General features: G+C 42.0%; 1 protein-coding gene across 1 annotated transcript in view; it reads left to right on the plus strand.

Annotated features, from left to right (window-relative positions):
• tbc1d22a (TBC1 domain family, member 22a) overlaps positions 1-21,912 on the plus strand; it is a 126,308-nt gene that overhangs the window by 46,577 nt on the left and 57,819 nt on the right. Inside the window, exon 10 of the mRNA XM_061075729.1 lies at positions 17,392-17,498. Within this exon, the coding sequence (XP_060931712.1) occupies positions 17,392-17,498 (107 nt within the window). The remainder of the gene's footprint in view (positions 1-17,391; positions 17,499-21,912) is intronic.

The raw sequence follows: 21,912 nt of genomic DNA on the forward strand, positions 1-21,912 counted from the left end.
GTGCCTGGCTGGCGTCTTACATGATGATGTGATGAGCCGCATTGTTGTTGTTGTCTCTTTTTTTCTGGTATGGAGTGAGCTTCGGCTCTTTCATGTGGCGGGCCTAATTCTGCTCCTATTTGGAGGGGCAGAAAGTTTGAGATATACCACCTCATGCTTTTGTGCTCTTTTGCTCTTACTTCTTGTCTTTTATTTTTGCATTCTGTTTTTCTTTTACGGTGCGTCCAATCCCTTCCTCTCTCTTTCCCCCCCTCCTTTGCGAGCTCAGGAGCGGCCCACATCTTGTCCTTCTATCGACAATGTTAAATCTAATTTAAAAACCAACCTTTTTAATCTTGCATGTAATTCAGCCTGATTCTGTCTCATGATTCTGCTAATGTCTTATCTCATTGACTATTATATTTTAATTCATTTCCCAATTGCACTGTTTTCTTTCCTTTTTTTTTGCCCATACTTGTTTTTGTTATGCCATGATTGTCAAACACTTTGTCTCAAGTTCTGATATTTTTAATGGGTTATATAAATAGAGAAAATATGACTTGACATGACATGTTGAACACAGGAAGTTTAATCTCTTAATATCTGAATTTTTGGAATGACGATGATTGAGATAATAAACCTAGGCCCTAGATACAATTAAAATTTTCAATTCAACCCATTGCCAGAAAGTTTGACTTCAATTTTATCAGGTAACATCAATCGGGCAACATCTCACAATTGTTTCTATACAGTAACATTTAGAGCTACATAGTTGACAATATACATTTTCCAGAAGACATTTCAACATTTAACATTTTGTCCTTTATTCAAAAAAAATGAACTACTGCACTTTTGCCATGTCTATTGTTGTCAGAAACTCGACTCTGCGCTGCCCGCTAGTGGATGTATTGCTCAACAGCCACGCCAACATAAAATAGGTATGAAAGTGTGTAGGCAGCCACAGTTATATAGTTTGGAATCTGTTTGCATACAGAATAAATAATACTAGATGATCACCAGCATGGATCATTAGTTTAATGGTGTTATTTGTCCACATTTGACTGGTAAAGTCATATTTACATTATAGAAGCACATATTCATCTCAATATTTATTGCCGCCTACTTTATTTCTAAGCAGGTGGCACAGTTCTCGAAGGGTATTCACTTTATTCACCGACTCCTCTATCTGCTCTGCAAGCACATCGTAACTTAGTTTTCCTTTTCACTCACACTAATGCAGGTGTTCAGATTTGATTTTCTAACCCTTGACCCAAATTCCTGCTTGTTAAGACAAAGTGGTTTGAAGTCCTGAGCGAGTCTGAGTGACAGCCGGTATCTACGGATGTGAGTCGGGAATCTGATTAAGACTTTGACCTGTTTTGCAGCTGTTTACTTCTCCTAAACAAGTCTTTTCAGTCACTTTACGCTCTCGCTCAGATTTTCTTTCTTTTTCTTTTCCACATAACATCTTTGGCTTGGCACTGCTCTGCTTGTTCATCTTGCATAGTCTCTACACTTTACCTTTCGATCATGCAACGTTGAATGATGGCTCGACCTCTTAAGCACTCCATCTTCACAGACGCCAGATTCCATTAATACCTGCCTGTTAATCCAAATTGAAAAACTCCAATTGGTAGATTATTGATAAACTCGTCTGGGGCCTTGGAGGGAGAAATACCTCTGAAGTTGTTGTGTATCCACTTGGACTGTTAAGCAATCTAGCAGGCCCCCCTCTTGTCAAAGAGAAATTGATTCAGAGAGTCAAACGTTTTTTTTTGTTCCTCAACTGTGAGGCATGGCTCCGCTTCTGCCTTCTTCCTATCTTCCATAGCAGAGAGCCTCTCCCAGTATCCGACTATAAAAGTAATCTAATTAAGGCCAGGATTGGCCGTGGCGGGCCGGAGAGCGGGCCGGTCCTCCTTTTATGTTGGTAACGGACTTTGATTAGCGAGTGGATCCATAATGTAATCTGCATGCCAATGTCTGAGTATGGATCCACTCTCTGGAAAAAAAGATGATGGCAAGCAGGCAAGTAAGAGAAGGAGAGCAGGCAGTGAATCTGAAAATCCGAAGAGGTAAGGGTTTGACAACCGTGAATGAAAACCGGAATGGAGACCAAGTAGTAGAAAATAACAGCAGCCAGAGGATCTGTTGGCAGGCTTAAGAGTAAAAAAGAGTGAGGGCATGGCGAATGACAAAGAAGTGACAAACAACAGAACAAAGAAACAAGATTTTTTTTAGAAAAAGGGGGAAATGACCGATTTAGAAAGTGCCCCGATGCTTTCAGGAAGCAGCAGAGCAAGGCAGCTCCCTCTCGCATCAGCAAGGACAGAATGGCTTGCTCCACCCTTTCACCATCCTCCAGTTTGAAGCAACAGTCAGAAAGTGGTCAGCAGTAGTTTCTATGTTGCTGGGATTTCACCAGGAATTCAGCAGTTAGATCTTTACTGAGATGGCTGTGACCATGTGTGAACCCAGTGATTCTAAAGTATACAAATGATTAGTCTTATTCAAAACCCACAAATTTGTCCCTATGAAAGTTGAGGAAATCAGTTATTTATGGCGGTGATCTAATCTTTATAGTCTGAACATGACAAACAATGGGACATTTGAAATATCAGACATAGAACGCGAATTTTTTCTATAACCTTACTTTTCATTGGGATTGGCTTGTGATTGTTTTCTCTGCACTCTATCTAATGGAAGTAAATCATATCAAACATTTATTCAGCTCAGCCTTTTTCTCAATGCAAATTAAAGAGAGCTACTTTAAAGTTAGAGCCTTGAAGCTGCTATAATCAATATTTTTATTATAGTAATGGAGTAAATTACTGTGTGTAATGTGAAATATGTCCCATTAATGACCCAACATAGAAATATCACAATTTTTGCAGTTTGCCTCAGCAGTGTCGAGCTTTAAGCATCATTCAAGTTATTAGCTGGATTTTGGGGACTCAATTTCTGTAACATCACTGCTCTTTTAAGCCATGCAGTGGTGGAGGAAGTACTGAAGTTTATTACTTAAGTAAAAGTACAAGTACCCAGGAAAATATATACTTCAGTAAAAGTAAAAGTACTACATCAACAATCCTACTTAAGTAAAAGTAAAAAGTACTTACTTTTAAATTTACTTTAAGTATTAAAAGTAAAAGTACTCACAATGGGTTGTCTCTCAATGTCTAGGCTGTGCCATTTTATAAAGAATGCAGATATAGCTACTGCTAATACTCATGCCTCTACAGATGTCACTAATAATAATTATAAGCAACAACATTTGCAGGTATGGCCTGCCCCTTTAAGGAACGGGCCCAGAGAGTGGCGTAGTGCACCTGGGTAACTAGCGCAAGAAGTGTGTGAATACGAGAAGTGAACGAGCACCTAGAGGTGATGAGAGTGTTGCTCCGGTTGACAGGCAATAAATAAAGTGGCGGCGTTCAAACTAAAGAAATGTCTCCTCCTCCTTCTTCACGGAGTGGTCCGGACGGCTGCTTACCGGCCACTGTGTGTGACTGTGTGTGACTGTGTGTGACTGTGTGTGTGTGTGTGTGCGTGCGTGCGTGCGTGCGTGCATGCGTGCGTGCGTGCGTAACCCAGATGCGGAGCTGAGGAGTGGGCACCCTCCGTCGGCCGATCGCTAAACAGAGTAAAAGTAAAAAGTATGCACTATTATTTTTACTTAAGTTTAGTACAGATACGTACAATTTTACTTAAGTACAGTAACGAAGTAAAATACTTCGTTACATTCCACCACTGGAGCCATGTTTACAGCTGCAGCAGACAGAGAACTCTTTTCTTTAAAAATAATTCAGTTACCCACAGTACCTGCCCTTCACCAAATGGTAGATGGACAAAAGTTTTCAACGACCTGGTGAATATTGCTGAGCATTCAGTCACTAAGGAACCAGATCTTTTTCTAGTGAGTTAATGGAGTATAGAGACAGACAAATGCATATTGTGAACATAGGCCTCAACGAAAGGCCATAAATACGACTCTAAAAAGATGTTTAACCTGCTCTATTTGTTCCACATCAGTGAATCAGCAGGCTCACAGGTAAACAGTGTCGGTTACTATTTGACATTGTGTTGAAAACATTTATATCGTAAGGTTTACCGATGACTTACTTACAGCATATTAAGGTCACAGTTAATTAATTGAGCAGTTTAGCAGTTTTTCATTTCACTAACAAAGTATGAGGCTTCACATTTATGGTTGCTGACATACTGCAGCAGCTTGTTTGAGATGTCTATACTTGCTAGTCAAACTCTGTCTGTATTTTTTTTATATTTCTATATATTTGCATATTTATTCCCCAAGAGAAAATTTATCCTTGTTCTTAAAAGTCCTGATGCACTTTCTACCATTTCGCAGACACGTGTTGTCATACTTGTAGAAATGGGATAATGTGTTTGGTGAGCGGGGGCCCCTTGAGGAAGCAAGTATGGGGACAAATCTGAAATGTTCTAGGTTAAGTATGTTTTTAAAATTTAAATTCCTTTCATTGCAACAGAAGTGGAAGCTCATCTTCAGACGGAAATGCGATTTTGCAAAGAAAGGGGTTTGAAGAAGGAGAATCCTCAGCCAGTTACACAACTCCACTTACACCACTAAGTGGGGGGCAAGCAGAGGTGAAGGGTAAATAAGGTGTCCAGGCCTCCCAGAGTCATCAGTAAAATCAGGAAGTTTCTAGTGATGTGTGGTTGTGCTTGTTAAGAGAGATGGAGCGAACAAGGAGCAAGAGGAGCAGTATGACTGTGCATTTGAGGTCCTGACACTACTGTGGAAGCTGTCTGTGTGTGTGCGTTGTCGCCGACTCGCAGGCCTTTTTAAAACACGAAGACATCTCAGATCCCTAGACACACTCTTTTTTTCCCGGAAAGCTACTTTCAGCTTTTGCAAATGCAGAAAATGTGTACTTCCTCTCGCAACATGCTCTCTATCACTTATGCAGAGCAACTGGTGTCTGCTGAGGGCACATTTGTAAATTATACACACGCAACTTTTTACTCGGCTTCAGTAAGATCAGCTTTCCTCCTGTTTTCGTTCCATTGAAATTTTACATAGTTTAAAAGAAATATCACATTTACTGCACAGCAACAAAAAAATGCCATATTGCTACCAATTTGAGAAAATAGGAAAAGGGGGAGATTAACTCACCCCATGTTGTAATTAACAGCTAACTGCAGCCAAACAAAGGTTATTGACACTGTTGACGGTGTGTGTAGATCTGTCTTCAGTTTCTCTTCGCCGGTGTATTTCTAAATAACAAAAGAAGCCTCACGTTGCCAACATTTCTTCTTTTAGTCGCTGCAGTTGTTTAACTTTAATTGACTGTGATTCTTTCAGAACACGCAGATGCTGGATATCGTTTTGTTCAGCTGCTTCTTTAACCACACACCGGGGACTGTTTTACCACATTAGGGCTACAGATTGAAGATTGGGCAGTAACAAATTGTTGTCTGTCTCTCAGTGATTTCATTGCTTTTTAATACACGTTTATTTGGTTATTTGTGCGTGAATAAAAAGAATCAAGACTTGGAAGAGGAGGGCTTGTATCTTTTTGTGGTCCCCGTTTATATACAATCCATTAAATGTGCAGACACTCGGCTTACATGCATACTCTCACTGTGTATCATTTTGATAGTGTGTATCTGTGTGATCCATTCTACACAGTACTAGTGCCTAGTTTCTCCCCACCTGCAAAGGAAGCCTGCTTTCTCTTATACTAGAATTGATGGACAACCTAAATGCTGGTAATGTACCACAAGCGGGCAATTGAAGAACCTTAATAACTATATAGTGGACAACCGTTTAGTACAAAGCCTTAGAAGAGAGTGAGAGAACTGCTGAATGTGTCTTTGAAAAGGCGAGTGTGCAGAAAGGGCCGTTTTAACATGTATGGAGACACACAGCCTCTGCATTGTCATTGTGTGTGTGTTTGTGTGTGCGTGTGTTTGGCGAGGGAGGGAGGGCACAGCATTGCAGATGGCTGGTGGAAGAGCTAGGTGAAGCACCCAGGGACCGAACAGGGAAGATGGAAGTAGACTGTCAGTCAGCTGGGATGAAATGCCTGCAGCAGAGTAACACTACACAACACGTACACACACACACACACACGGCCCAGACTGGTGAGGCGAGCTGCCCCGAACACACACACTCATACACTGAACATGGACTGAAGCTGATATCTTGTGTGTAACAAGCAGAGTCTGAACTGACTTGATGAAAACAGAAGCTTACATCTAACTGACACTAGAAACTGTGTATATCCTCTTCTGAGACTTCAACTGGAGCATCATCAGCTGCTAAATCAATAATCTGCCTGAATCCATCAGTTCAGTTTATATTCTTTAATAGGCTGCAGTTTGGTTTTATGTTCGGTTCGTCTGGTTCACTCTTAGCAGTTTTGGCCCTTTCAGCGTGATACTGTGTTTTATCCTGACGTTTCCTTTTGTCTCCTCCACATTCTCCATCATATCTCTCTGCTCTGTTGTTTGTCCACTGGCACAGAGCTTTAGTCGGAGCACAGCGTGCTCTTCCACGCTGTGCTCGTTTGTATTTCATTTGCACTCTCACTTCGGGGGGATTAAAGTGTCTCTGCCTTTTCTTTTTTTGTATTTCCTTTTTTTGTCCTCTACTCGCCTCTCCTCTCCTCCTCTTCTCCTCTACTCTCCTGTTCCGTATCCATTTCCCTCGGCTCGTTTGTCCGTCTATAGATTGAGAAGTCCGTGGAGTGGATCTTGGCCAGTAGGCGGTTAACTAATATCGGCGTCTTTCTCCCCATGGTCTGGCCACTGTTGGTTGAGCCTTCTATTCCGAGTCTCCCTCTGATTAACGGCTGTTATTAGCTCTAATGAGCTGCTTAGTGGTTGCCTGAGCACAGCTGCTGACATCCAGCAGGAACACTGTCCTTTCTACTTTGTTCTTTATCTACTTTTGCTTTCTCTAATTTCTTCTGCTTTAATCATTGGGCGAGATTATTGACTCGATGTAGGCATCATTTAGGCCGACAGTTGGAGATTCATTCTTCTATCTTCTTTGGCGTTGCCTCTTTTTCTCCTTCTCCTCGCTTGAGCTTTGTCTCAGTCTCCACTCCACTATTTGGTTTATAACCAAATCACCTATTTCTGGGGTAAAGTAATAGTAATTATTTTAAATATATGTTATTCAGCAGCTTTTCAAGTATTTATTTTTTCTGTCTTTGTTAGAAAGAGTTAGTTCAAAACGTATCGAGCTGTCCTGAACACCATATTTGTGGCTTTTAAATCAGCAGAATGAATTACAACTGATAATTTCACTTCTTCAGTTGGTGGCTTGGAGAATTTGCCAGTTCCCTTTGACAAATCTGACACTCGACTTCTTGGGGTTATGAGTTATTCCCTTTGTCAACATCTTGCTAGCGGAGTTGTAAAATGTGAAACTGTCATGAGCTCTCACATGTCAGTGCTCCAGTGTCAGTGCTGCACTGCACTGCACGCACAAGGCCATCCTTAAGATTTAAAAAGTCCTTGCTCTAGAAGAAAATGTTAAATATTGATGCATATTGAATATAGTTGAGTTAGTATTTCTTATTTAATGGATGAATGTTTTCAGTGGAAGTTACAATTCATTAAAAATTACATTTGTATAGCAATAACAATATTGTAGATTTTGCACATCAATGCTTTCACATAAGTCTGTATTGACGCAAAGGCAGGTTTTTTTTATGTTAAAGCCTTTTTCTCCTTCCCTCTATCTCTCTGTTTTTTTTACAATTGTTTGGTGAATATTTGAACAAGTGTGAAGGTTGTTTATGCCAGAGCAAAACCCAACCAAACCCAGAGGTGAGGGAACGTGAGAAAGTATTTATTAGCCTGTTTAAAAATCAAAGTGATTCCACAAAATCTAAATACGTGACAGAGAGCAGGATAAAAGTCTGGTAATTGCTTTCACTCACGCAAGAAGTGTTGAGCGGGTAGAGACAGAAAACGTTATTACAAAAATGGAAATTCTCCTGATTAGCCCCTCGCAGTGTACTTCATTAGTTGTTGTTGTTCTGTAAGTTCTGTTGAGAGGGTCTCATGTTTTGGCTCATTGTGTAGAAATGACCAGTTAAATCACACAGACCATTGTCACATACCAATAGTTGTGCTTTCATCTGCATCTGACCTGATCTTATTTCCTCGTATTACCAGACAATCTCTCACAGCTCCTGATAAAAAGCAATAGAGCCCTGAAATGATCCAGAGAAATAGTTCTGTCAAAACATGATTTATCTCCTGTGAATAATCGCTGGGGTTATTGAATATTTTTAGATTAAGTTAATTACTTGACTATAAAAAGCCATAAATTGAAACTCTCCTCGGCGAGAAGCCTCAGATCTCTCCAAATCTCTATTTCTCCTTCTCTCTGTCAGCCGTGTGATTGGAAAAAAGAAAATCTGTTTTATCATTCTGTCACCAGCGAGACGCGTTCCGCTTGACCTGATGCAATTGGAGGCAATTGAAACAGTCATCTTACCCTGCTGCCGCGCTGGTGGCGTGTGGTGTTTGGGGTTGCATCATGATCATGTGCACACATGCATGCATGCAGACGCACACACAAAGACACACAAGCAGACATAAACCCATCTCAGATTTGTTGGCATATTTGAAACTATATCACTCATGCACAAAGACACATGAATCGTGCTCAGACGCATTTTCACACTGTTGTGCACGCAGCAGGTGTCTATCTCACCACTCTGCATGTCGGGTGTGTGTGTGTTTTTAAATGTGTCTGCTGCCATTCATAATGTCTGCTTTTTACTGTTCCCCTCATGCTTTTTCCCCCTAAGCCTTTAGATTCCACAGACTAATGACTTAATGGACTGATCCTTCACTTACACTTTGTAAACATTCCCCTAGCGCCTAAAAGCCCTAGATTATGCAGGCAGAGGGTCTATATAAAGTGAATGTGAACGAGTGCAAGGGATTTGACTTTACATGTAGATTAATAACCTGCTTAATGCTTACACTCTACTGGTTAGACGAGTAGAAAGATACTGTAGCTGCTCTCAGACGTGCACTGAAGTCTGGATAGTTTCCTGAAATTTCTTGGAAGGGCTGTCAGCCCCTTTATAAAATGTTAGTCCGAGAATCCAAGGATCCAATCAGAAACCTTCTGATCACTAGACGGCCGTTCTATCTCCTGAGCCATGTCCGCCCACAACAGGAACTCCTTCTTAAGTGGAAGGGGAATGGTTTGAACTTTAAAGAGCTCACAAGGACGCGTTTGTCTTATTTGGAATAATTTAAAAAAGATTATTGAAACGAAACATGAGGGCATGATGCTTGCAACAATATCTGTGACTTGCCAGGTCTGAATAGGTGACATTAAAATCCACTTTGAGCCAAGATTGGTCAGCTGTGCAGAGTTGAGAAAGGAACAATTTCCATCCCTTTCAACTGAGTGCAACCCGATCGGTGCTTTTCAGGAGAGGACGTCAGAAATTGTGCAACAGTATCTCCATATCAAAATTATATTGCATCTCCTCTCGCCTATGACTTTGCCTTCAAGTGTGGCTGTTCAGAACAACTATAAACACTTTTGGTTTTTGACGCATCAGATGAGCCACTTGCTTTCTGAGATAATTTGGCCCCTAGGCTTTGACCATTCTCATGCACAATGAAAGCCCGTACAATGCAAGTACAGAGGGCAACGCAAGGTCATGTTAACAACAAGGCAAGACAAAAAGCTTTATATAAGACATGAAAGAAAAGTGAGGAGCAGAAAAGCTTGTCTGATACAAACAGGTGTCCAGGAAAGTCTCCATCTCAGATTAATATGAATTACTGATTAATAAAGGTGAGCTTCAAGCCACATGCATTCAATCTCATGTGTCACTATGACAGTCATTTTCAGTCCTGTTGTCATAACGAACTAGGGCTGCATGTACACTAACTATTGCATCACACTTTATAGTTATTTTGCTGAGTAACTCTTATCTTTTAAATGGATTTGGTAAATGGATTTGTATTTATATAGCGCTTTTCTAGTCTGATGAAGACCACTCAAAGCGCTTTACAGTACAGTTTCACATTCACCCATTCACACACACATTCATACAGTGCATCTACTTGCAGCACTTTGTTATTCTATGGGGGGCTATTGAGGGTTCAGCATCTTGCCTAAGGACACTTCGGCATGCAGATGGTTCAGACTGGGGATCGAACCGCCGACCTTCAGGTTGGAGGCCGACCACTCTACCCCTCAGCCACAGCCGCCCTGTTGTTTACTGTTGTTAGTTCCCACAGCCTCAGGAGATATCTTTGAATTGTATTCCAACACCCAAATTTATTTACATGATGTAATGATAATAAAACAGACACAAGAAACCCTAAACATTTGTGGCGTAGTTGGTTAATTACTTTTTTGAGTCTGGATTTCTTGGTTTCTTTAAAGTTGGTTTAAAATTCATCCGACGCTGTCATCCAGCCCAAACCTGCAATGGGTCAGGATCATTGCTTTTTCCCTCTCAGATGCTTATGGTTTTCATCCTTATAGATACATTTGTGGGATGTGGATTAAATGATAAAATACAAAATAGTTTTGACCATTTCCTCTACAACTTGGTGAGAATTAACAGGATCATTTTAGCCTGATAACAGCACTTTGGCTTAAATTAGTTAGTGCACATTCTAAGAACAGGCCCTAGGACATTGAGTCCCAAAATTGCTACTGGTTGGTTAAAGAAACTAAACTTGACTAAAATGCAGCATCATGTTTTTATGTTCTGCTCCATGCCATTTGACTTGCCATTTGGGTTCCTGTCAAATCTACCGTCTGCCGTTTCAGATTGCTCCCCCCTTGCAGTGGCTATGAGTGATAAGCTCTACCAGGAACCATCCTGTTGCTCCCGCTATGATTTGTGCTATTGATCACCAATGCCCTATCCTCCTCCTGCATGTTATCGCTCTGAAATTAGAAAGCTGGAGAGGATCACACAAACAGGCTATCCCTCTGGCATTGCCATGGTTACACGATGGCGGAGTATGTCGCCAGCTGCACACATGTTGAGTCACATTTTCACACACACACATGCGTGTTGAACAACTGTGCCACAGGCCAGTACGAGGTGTGGTGATGAGGAGGTTTTGTAGTGCCAATACAGTGCTGGGAAGTGGCAGCAACTATTAATGCGACGCGCTGGCCTTACTCAACACTAAACACTTAAAGCTCCCTTATACATGACATTCTTTACCTTGGGGCAAGTGGATCATTATGTTTTGCACATAGCCAGATATGGTATTAATAGCTGTATTCTATTTGATGTCAAGGTCTTACATTATCTTGCCAACAGCTGCTGCGGGGGCCTGCCGTTTGATGTATGGACATACAGCACAAAGTGAAGATAGTGGGAGATGAGAACATTGTGTAGATTTTAGAGCCTAAAGCGTTCCTTATCGCTTGTGAGGCTGAAGCTCAATGCTTTCAATGAGCAGGCTTAGCAATAAACTTTGAAGAGACATCCCTTGTAACTTTTAAGAAAATTAATACATAGGATGACTTGCCTTTCTTTGAAACTAGAAAGCAGAATTAAGATAAGTCTCTCTTAAACCCTAAGAGTCGAGGAAACGTTTTTTCAGGATTAAATGAGAGAGAAAAATAATGAATTCCTTTTGATTAACATTTTATATATCCTGTTATTGGGCTGTCAGTTTGTATTCGAAATTCAAACATTCATTTCAACATGTGGGTGTGTGTGTGTGTGGGGTCATATTTGAAGTTTAATGACCTATTTTGATTTAAAATATTCAATCGAGGAGTGCATCAGACCGTCTGAATAAGTTTGCCTCATGAACCAGAAGAGGGCGCTCACTATCAGCTGGACTTCTAACTGCCCTCTTGACCTGTCAGTTAAGTAAGCCACTAAACGTTATATTTCTTCTCTACGTAAATGATGGACACTAGCAAGCCAAGCCGCCTCAGCCTAACCTTACCATTACTTTAACCTAATATTACCCCAACTTAATGAACGTCTTTAGAATTCTCCATAGTTTGACCGTGTGAATAGATTAAGATCACATGAGTCCTACCTAGACCACACACACTCACCTACTCCTACCTCTCGTCACCTCTAGCTGTCTATTTCCATATCTTCACATCCTGCTTAATTCTCTTCTCCCTGGGCTCAGCACGCCTGCGATTCTGCACAGTTGTGTGTGTGTGTGTGTGTGTGTGTGTGTGTGTGTGTGTGTGTGTGTGTGTGTGTGTGGGTGTGGGTGGGGTGGGGGTGGGGGGGTGACACTATGTATGCCAGGTCGACTCTCTTCTTAATTATCCAACAGTATGAATGCCACATCTCTGGAAAATGTTCAGCTCTCATTAGCATCGGTGTTATCACACTAATTGTGCCACAGAGGGGAAAATCTTGCTGCAGCCTAAATGAGAGGTGGAGTGTGTGTGTGTGGGGGGGGCGTGTAAGAGTGACTGTACGTGTCTCACTCGCAGCCGACGCTGGTGAAGTCCTCAGCTGTGGTGTCATTCTAAAGGTGGAAAGAGGATTGTGAAATGTCTGGATTCACCACACAAATTGTAAGTCATTATATCCATTAGATTTTACCGTCACTGCTGCTGTAAATGATAAGTAATGACTGCACCACTTCATGTGATCTTATAAACTTTTGATGGTGGAATCTAGTTAAAGCAATTCGCGTGCGCCCTGTCTGTGGCAGTCAGACACTCAGGATTGCTTGTGATTAATCTGAACCAACAGAAGGTTGTCAAATGGGACTGTTTTTTATTGCCAATTGCTGTCTGCACAGACACACACTCACTCTCATACTCAGCGCACACACACACACACTTTATGATTACATCAGGCCGGACCAGCTCGTTTATCATCTTACATCACATTACCTTGTGGCCCATAGTTGTAAAGAGCAGATGGCAGCACTGGCGAATGTGTGTTTGTGTGTCTGCGTGCACGTGTCTGTGTGTACGTGCCCGCGCCCGGTCTCAGGAGGTGTAACCTGGCTCCGCATGCCAAGCTGTGCCAAGTGCTCACAGCTGGCAGCGACCAAGCAGTTGGTCTCTCTGGACAAGTTGCCCCCTGCGCCAGGACAAACAGGAAATAAACCCTGGGGCCTGGCAGAAAGCTGGCTCCGTGGCCAATAGGACGAAAGGTGAAGAAGAGTGGCGCGGGTGTGTGTGTGTGGGGGGGGTGGATGGCTAAGGTGGGGATGGTTGGAGAGGCAGGGTAGGAATAGCAACAGAGGAGATGTCAAATGGCTGTGTAGAAGTGGAGGGAATAAGGGAGGAGGGAGAATCGAGGGGGAAAGCACTGATGTAGCAATGGAGAGATCAAGAGACTTACAGAGGAAAGTCGAGGTGTAAAAAGCGAAAGGAGACTCTTATTGATGTGGGAGAGGAGACAACAAGTGGCAGAGCTGAAACTGTGTCAAATAAATGAGAGTTTGCTCCAAACTTGGGTTGTTCGAAAAAGTTTAGATTCATAAATTAAATATGGCCCTCTGTATCTATTAATGATGGGCTAATCCGATATTGATAACAGATGTTGGTCCAACACTGACTGCATTGGATATTGGTGACAGTAGGGCAGATCTATTCAGTTCAATTCTGTTTCTCTATGTTCATGTCTAAGTATGCTTACTGCATTAAGCTGGTACAGACCCTAATATTGAGTGAGCTAAAAAAAAAGGTTTTCACACGATGTGCTAGCATGTTTTATGGCTACATACAGTATGTGTTTTTATTAGTTGTTGCAGTCACACTGCAAATTATAACACAGCTAACTTAATCAACCACCTCCAGGAAAAATATCAGTTCCATAAATGTATATACCTTTGTTTGGTACATCTGTCAAGGAGGTTATGTTTTCACCCCTGGTGTTTGTTTGTTGGTTTGTTTGCAGGAAAAAAAAACCTTGCCACAGATTTAGGACAGATATCTATTACTGTGTGATTTGGTGCGGATCCAAATAAAAGTCCGGATCTAGTTGACTTAAATGTAGTTTCATAGGGAGTAGGATTTTTCCATCCTCAGCATGATAACAAATAGGGCTACCACCAATGTGTTGCTGAGTTTCTATGTATCCTCAAAGGTTTTAGAACTATGTCCAAATGAACATGATTCCAATTCAATGGATCTGTTGGGCCTGGACGAGGTATGCACACTCTTGATTTCACAAAGTTAAGAAAGCAGCCTGATTGTGCATTACACATAACATAATAGCCTGAGTCTCTTCTGGTGAGGCATACAGCCTCCTAATAAATAACAATTTGAAATGTCCAATTATTCTCTGTAGGTATCGGCCAATGTCCATAACCCAGGTTTAGGTATCATTGTCTATAACAGTATCTATCACTTGTAATTTTTTTTTCCTGTCACATCAAGACCAAACATGAAAGAAATTCTGTTACTTTAAACCCTCTTAGTTACTCCTTTGCAATCAGTTACTGTTGCGTGTTTGTTTCTGTTTGTGGGTGCAGAGTTGTCTGTGGTCTGTGTGTGCTGCTCTCTTCTGCCAGGAGGACAAATGCCCATCTTCAGAGGCCTGCTCATCTTTGATTGTGTGGGAGTTTGTGTGTGTGTGTATGTGGGTGTGGGTCTGTCTTGACAGTTGGCCATATCAAACAAGGACTTCTGCCACAATGACTTTTTGCGTCTGACCCGCTGCCTCGACAGCCCGAGAATATTATTTGGCAAAAGATTATTTTGGAGGAACATCTCACACCGAGCCAAAGCCACCGAGACTCCGGATCTCTGATGTGAGGGCTCACTGAAGCCTGAACTTCCAGAAATTCCCCAGCTTCTTATTTGTGAGGGATTTCTGCACGGATCATGTCCCAGACACATATTGTCAGCTGTTCCTTAGAGTGGAGGCAGAGCTCCAGAAGTAATTACCAAGAGAATTATTGTGAAGGAATTGCTACTGAGGCATGGATCCTATGAAAGTAATTAGCAATTTCTTCTTCTGAAGGCAGGTCAACTGAGACGCAAAGCGTGGTGAATTTTAAAGGCGGTCGACCTCATGCTGCTTGTTCTATCGTTTTTATGTTGGATAGTTGAATCAGTTTGCTAAATCATCAGACAATCAGCCCACTGCTTTTGTCCCTTTCATTCTGGTAATTGTGAACAGCGAGTGGACTACCTGACCATGAAAATGAATAATAACCTGAGCTGGTCATTGGTGTTTGCGTCAGGGCCACTGGCGATCACAGGTCGCACCGTTGCCTTGTGATCTAGTCACTCCCGCTATGGCCTCTCCACCTCTCACCCCCCTTCTCCTTCCCTCCTCTCTCGTGTGTCCTTGTTATTGTGATGAGCTATGCCCAATTCCAGCGCGACCACTGGACTCCAGGAAAGCAGCTGTCCCTTCTAATCTGTTCCCGAGTCAAGGTCTAGGTTTGGAACCGCGCCCGACAGCCAGGCTTTGGCCGTGACAAAGACTGATTTGAGACTTTGGGATCCTCTGGGTCTCCCAGAACGGCGGAGTGATGGCACACTCACCACCTTGTTAATCAGCGGCGACACCACACGAATTGCCAGTCAGTCTGTTGACAATTAATCTTTTCAACTTCAAATTTAATGCCCAGGTTCGCTGCTTCCCACAGAGAGCCTGCATTCACGTACTCACATTGTCTTCTGCAACACTATAGGGAAGCTATCAAATTAAATACCGGCTTCAAATTGGTCAGATGGTGGCGTCTTTTGTTCCTGCACTGTTATAACAGCTGCTCCAACACTACAATTAGTCCAGTCAATTGTAGTTGAGTTCAGGAGGAGAAATACTGTGAGTTTTCATCCGATCTGCTGTCCCTCTCTTACATTTTTTGATGGCTGACCTCTGCCTCCGCTTCCTCCTAGAATATGTTGTCACTTCTTTTGGCAGACTCGATCTCATTCCAAGAATTGGATTTCATCAGATTATATCGCTGTACATTTGCACTAGTAATGGCTGTTATGTGTAGCCTAGGGCTTTATTACATTTTTCTTTTCGGCACTGCCACACTGACGTGTAATAACAATGCAGCCCCTGACCATTTCCATATCTGGTATTAAACATCTGGTGGCTTTGTGAGCAAAATTAGATTTTTGTGCGTCTGGACACCTTGATCAGTCGCAGGTGCGATAATGTGGAAGGTGTCACAGAAATGAAGGAACTATAGCCTCTGTGTTGCTGCCCACTCTTACCTGACTTCAAGCGAGATAAGACAACGATGAGGACGCACACACACACAAGCAAGCACATACCGAGTTGTTAGTCGCTTTGTAGTCCTAGACCAGTGCCGTCTATCTGTCTGTCTGTCTGCCTGTCAGGCTGTCAGACTGAGCATGCTCATTACAACCTGGACAACATTCTGCTGGGGTTGTCAAGGATACCGAGCACCGCCGGCAGGTCCCAATTGTGTGCAAGTGAACGTGTATTAGAATTGCACAAACTCACACAAATGCATACATACAAACACAACACGGAATGTTTGCTCATGAGGCCGCACGCACGCACGCACGCACGCACACACACAAACCGTTTGCGCAGCTATCCTTACTAGGACTTCGGTTCATTGTGGATGCACTTTGTTTTCCTCTCTTTCTATCTGGCTCCTCTTTCTTTCTTCCTCTCCATCTCTCTCTTTCTCTATGTCTGTTTCCTTTTTTTTCTCGCTCTCTCTCTAGATCATTGTTTATCAGTCTCGTCCCATCTCCTCTCCACTGGCTGTCAGTGGCTTGTCAGAAGCCCGTCAAAACCCCTGCAGTCAGTCACACACTGCTGCCATTAATGACATCTGATGACACCCGCCGCTGAAGTCGCCCGCTGGAGATGACTGGGGACTCAGTGCGCTCACTGCTCGGAGATTGTTTCCTCTGCGCAGTCTGCAGTGTGTTTTTAGGAAACGTCTGATACGTCTTTAGCATATCAACCAACAAACTGGCCGGTCGACTGGGAGAATGAAGCTCCGGCTGAGACCTTGTAACATTTTTCAATGTTTGAAGCAAGGATGAAAGAAAAACACTGTAAAAGAGGATATTAATGTGCCTGGCCTATTAGACAGCCATTTATTTTCTCCCCACATGCCGCTACACTCCTTCCAGTATTTAATCTCTATTTTTTACTGTGCTCCAAACTTTCAGTGGTTTCATTCCTTTCAATGCATCTCTTTCATAATCCTCCCCCTTACCTCTTTCCTGTAGCTTTCACACCATAATTTGTCCTCCCCTAAACACCACTGACTTCTTTGTACTCCTGTCTGAATAGTGGGCTTGTGATGGAGCCCCTGCTGTGCCAGTACGGCTTAAAGTGTTCTCTCTCCTTTTGCCTTTCTTTAACTTTCTCCTCTCCCATTTTCTTACACCTGTCTTGCGGGTTCTTTCAGTCTGTCTCCTGTGCTTCTCATTTCTCACCGGCTCTGTTCTCCTCTCTCTTCTCCTAGAGGAAGAAGTGGAAAACTTTGACGTGTCCAGTCTCCAGGAAGAGGCTCTGAGGAACATTGAGGCTGACAGCTTCTGGTGCATGAGCAAACTGCTGGACGGCATCCAGGTAAGCATGTGTGTGTGTGTGTGTGTGTGTGTGTGTGTGTGTGTGAACATGAGAAATTGGCTGTCTGCAAATAAACTTTGATGAAGATGCGCACATACAGTTTTATACTAAAAAACATGCAGGAGATGCTCAGTCTCCTGCTGACTCCATGCACCTGCTGCACCCATTAGTTAGTTAAGTGAAAGACGGAAAAGAATCCCAAACTAATTTTGTACAGTTTCTTGACTCGTGTACCGCTTTTACACAAAAGTAAGTAAATAAGTTTTTTTCAATGCAGGTTCACCATCGTAAATAAATAACTTCTTTCCCATTGCCAATAGAGAAGTTTGCCTTGATGCGCTTGTTTCCCTTTGAGACATTTTCAACATCTCAAAGCTGCCGAAGAGCAGAAGCTTTTAAAAGCTGCACTCTGGGGTGTTCATTCTCAATGGTATCAGCAGCACTTTACAGGAACTCCTGTGATTCACTCTTTAGCCCATCACACTCATTCTTTTTTAAATTAATGGTCAACTAAATGAATCGTTTCTTCATCAATCAAAGCATTAGCTATTATATGTACAAGGACCTGTCAAACACGTGTCTGGTGGCCAACTCATTTTTTATGTTTCCCATTATTTTCCCTCGCTGCGTTTCCACTAGAGGAACCAATGTCTTAATCAAGTTCTGGGTCGATCGCTGGGGAAATTACCTCCGAAATAGAGTCCCTGTTCAGGAGTAGTACTTTCTGAATGTTTAAAAACTGGTGGGGTTGGGCTTGGATCAGCGCCAATTGGTCAAGTGTGCAAGTATTTTATGCAGGATTGTCAGAACACTGCACCTAATGGCTCTGGATCAGGAGAAAAGATCCCCAAGGTCGGATCAACCTGTGTTGGGCTCGCCTTAGAAGAAGCTGTCTTGCCGTTAAGTATGTCCCTAACTCCCGCTTCAGGTCGCTAACATCTGCTAACATCACCTGGTGGTTGGCATGTTAATAAGTGTAAATAAGTCACTTTATGGACCCATAGTTTTGCATCAGCAATGCTTTATTTTTGTTGCTTACTTTTCAAACACAGTTTGGATAGACATTCACTGTAACAGCAACATTCATGAACTACAATAACTATGCCAAGTTATCCCTCGGATTCTATGTGTGCCAGCCACACTAATGATGGTTCAGAATGGCCACAACATTTTCTTGCCAACATTAGATATCAAACAAAAGACAGAGACTGAATGATATTAAGTGAATCTCTCAGACTCTGCGTGGGAGCGGATCTGCAGCTGCCTGTACGCGTCATACACATCTTCACCAAGCTGACAGGATGACTTGATGTAGTGGAATGATGTTACTCCAGAAAGCAGCGTGAAAGAGAGTAGTGCTCACACTGCAGCTACTTAAGGGGACTGAAATATCCAGGTGTTGTCTTGAGTTCTGAAAGGCCAGGTTCTACCTGTCTGCTGAGAAAGGGTTTTTGATTCTTTCTTTTTTTTTTGTGGTCCCCCGGGCCAAAGATGCAGCTGGAATTCTCATGATGCTCCTGATCGTCAAACCTGGGTCAGACAGGTCCATTGTCAAGTGTATTAGACAGAGTGTGAAAGTGGGGCCAAGGAGGGGTATTTGAAATCAATGTGCTGCATTAAACACTACATCAGATATCCTTTATATTATCAGTGTGAGTGTAGAGGCTGGTGTAAACCACTTGTTAACCAAAATGACACTTAAAAGACTGCGTACCAGCAGTTCCCCTAAGTTCAATCAAGTCTCACTAAAGTGCACACATTCCTAAATATCACTCCCCTTAAAATGCCTGATTTTCTTCATCAAGAGCCATGCATTGGGAGAATGGTTTAAATGATATATTCATAGAAGCTTAGTTTCATTGTCTGTTGTCAGTGAAGATGTCAATTGACTATGTTGAAGATAAAAGCCTAAATGCGAAATCTATTAAAAAATGATTTGGACCAAACATCTGTGCTTTGCCACTGATGAGTTTAAATGCACAGATACGATCTAGGTAGTGTTGTTGCTTGCTGTATTGTGTGTCAGCATGAAATACAAATACAGATTATTAATAGTACGCACAGGGTTGAATGCTACAGTGTTCAGGTGGTCTGACATTCTCGCAGGAGCTTTCTAAGGGTGTAAGCATTATGTATGAAAGAGCTTTTCTTTGTGGGTTTAAGAAATATGATTGTCTTGCATATTTCTAAAGCAAACCAGGGTGTCTGGAGAGCAGATAATTGAACGCAGACGGCAGCACCAAACTTCATTTTGTTTCATCAATTCTTCCGAAACCCTTTTTCATAAACGACCTCGCTCTCAGCGGTCATGGTTGAGCCATCTGTCAATTTTAAACGTGTCTGCCTGGACTGGCAGTGTATTTGCCCTGAACACTATCACTGCTGCATTACATCCTCAATTTTACCTTTATTATAAAACATGTTATTACTATAATCGAACACTGGATTAAAGCAAAAAAAACCTGAGCAACAGAAGAAACTTTCTAATGCACTTTATTTTTCATTATAAGACATCAACATTTTTGACTCATATTATTATGTACGAGTTATGTACTCGGACCATGTTTTAGTACAGCTATACTCTAATCATTTTCTGGCACAGTTTAAAAAGCATGTGCCAATTCTTTGCAGTCAGGTCAATGACCCTAATCTAAAATAACACTTAGGAGATTGGCCACAGCAGTTAGTCTTTAAATGTATTGATTGGGCAATATGTTTATTGTTGTATGGAAATTAGGGGTAAAGGAAACATCCTCAATCTCGGTGGTGAAGTGAAGTTTAGGTGAGAAAAAATGTAATTAGTTAAATCATCATCTGTGCACATCAGCATATTAAAATATACTTAGGATCACCTCGCCCTACATCGAAGGTAATTAATTATATGTGGCATGTGTTGTGCATTAAAATGTGAGCATCAATAAACAACTATCAATTGGCTGGCCATTCATTTAAGAAATTAATAGGTGCTGTGCCTTGTTGCCCCTCAGAGAGCAAGACAGGAAGACAGCCGAGCTTGAGAGAAGAAGCGTGAATAGTGTGTCTTTGTGTGTGATTTTGTTTGTATACGTATGTTTATCCCCATGCTTGTTTGTTTGTGACCTTGGCCTCAAACTAATTATGTGCAATCTACCAGGGATGCACATGTTTCCCCTCCCTAATGCTTTATAAACAATCTGACAGAGGCTGAGTGACTCAGCGCCGTAATTTGCTGGTGATCTTTGCTCTGATCGCGCCTCCAACCCTCTTATATAAACTACACACGGTTGCACTTAACCAAGGGCCTGAAGATGAGGGTCCGGGAGGGTAGTGAGATGAAGATTCTCACCCTGCAGTTTAATTTGTTCACTGCCTTTTTTAAGCACCTTATTTATCCAGCATTCCCTCTGGTAATGGTGCCATACTGGTTACCACTTGTCTCGGACAAGTGGATGTAAAATATTTAATTGCATCACAGTGCAGATACAAAAATGTGATGTTTGAAAAACACTCCATGGTTGGTCAAATTTGTGAAGACAAACTAACTTCCTGTCATCCGTCCATGAACCACAACTACTATGCTATTCTCGCAATTTGAAACAATTACCTGGTGTAGAGTGGGAATACTTTTGGAAAGTTTTTTGTCTTTGATTTTTTTTAATACAGTAAATTGGTCATTAGCTCCGTCTCAGTATTTCACCACTATGCTTTTCTCCCACCTGAAACGGAACCGTCTATTTTGGCTGTCAATTCATCCTCTAATGAGCAGCTGCTTAAATCGGCAACACTGCGGCCCCCGTCTCCATAGGAGCAGGCCGGGTTGAGGGGTGCATTAGAGAGAGTCAGGCAATGCTAATGTCTATGTTGACAAAATCAGGATGACTTATCAGAATGAACTTTTTTGTTTCAGACAACTTGTCTTGTTCGTCTACATATTTAAAAAGCTCTAAAATGAAGGGAATTGTCCTTGGATGCCCTCTTTAATGGCAGAGGACTGTTAGTGCAACATCTTTTGTGTATATATTATTAATGGGAAATAAAGCTGCAGCTTAAACCGACAGTGAGTGACAGTTTCAGGAGTAAATGAACAACCCTTAAGGCAGTAGTAAATTTATGAGTGCTGATCTGTGCATGCAGTGTATGTCTTGTTACGCCACGCTTGTGACAGCCAGTGGCTAGAGACACGAAATTACAAAAACACTTTGAGGGAATTACTGCAAATTTGATACAAACCTTAACTTTAACTCAAGAATGAACTAATGAGAATTTGGTGTTAAAAGGTCCCAGTGACCTTGACCTCTTGTACATGGTATCTCAAGTCTACCTTAAGAGAATTTCTTAAAATGTTGACCAGTTGTCTATTGGAATCCAAGCTTAATGGACTCCATTTCTCTGGTCAAAGATCAGTGACCTCGTATGAGAATGGCAAGAAAATATC

Source organism: Limanda limanda, chromosome 1 (genome assembly GCF_963576545.1).
Source record: "Limanda limanda chromosome 1, fLimLim1.1, whole genome shotgun sequence".
Classification (NCBI taxonomy): domain Eukaryota; kingdom Metazoa; phylum Chordata; class Actinopteri; order Pleuronectiformes; family Pleuronectidae; genus Limanda; species Limanda limanda.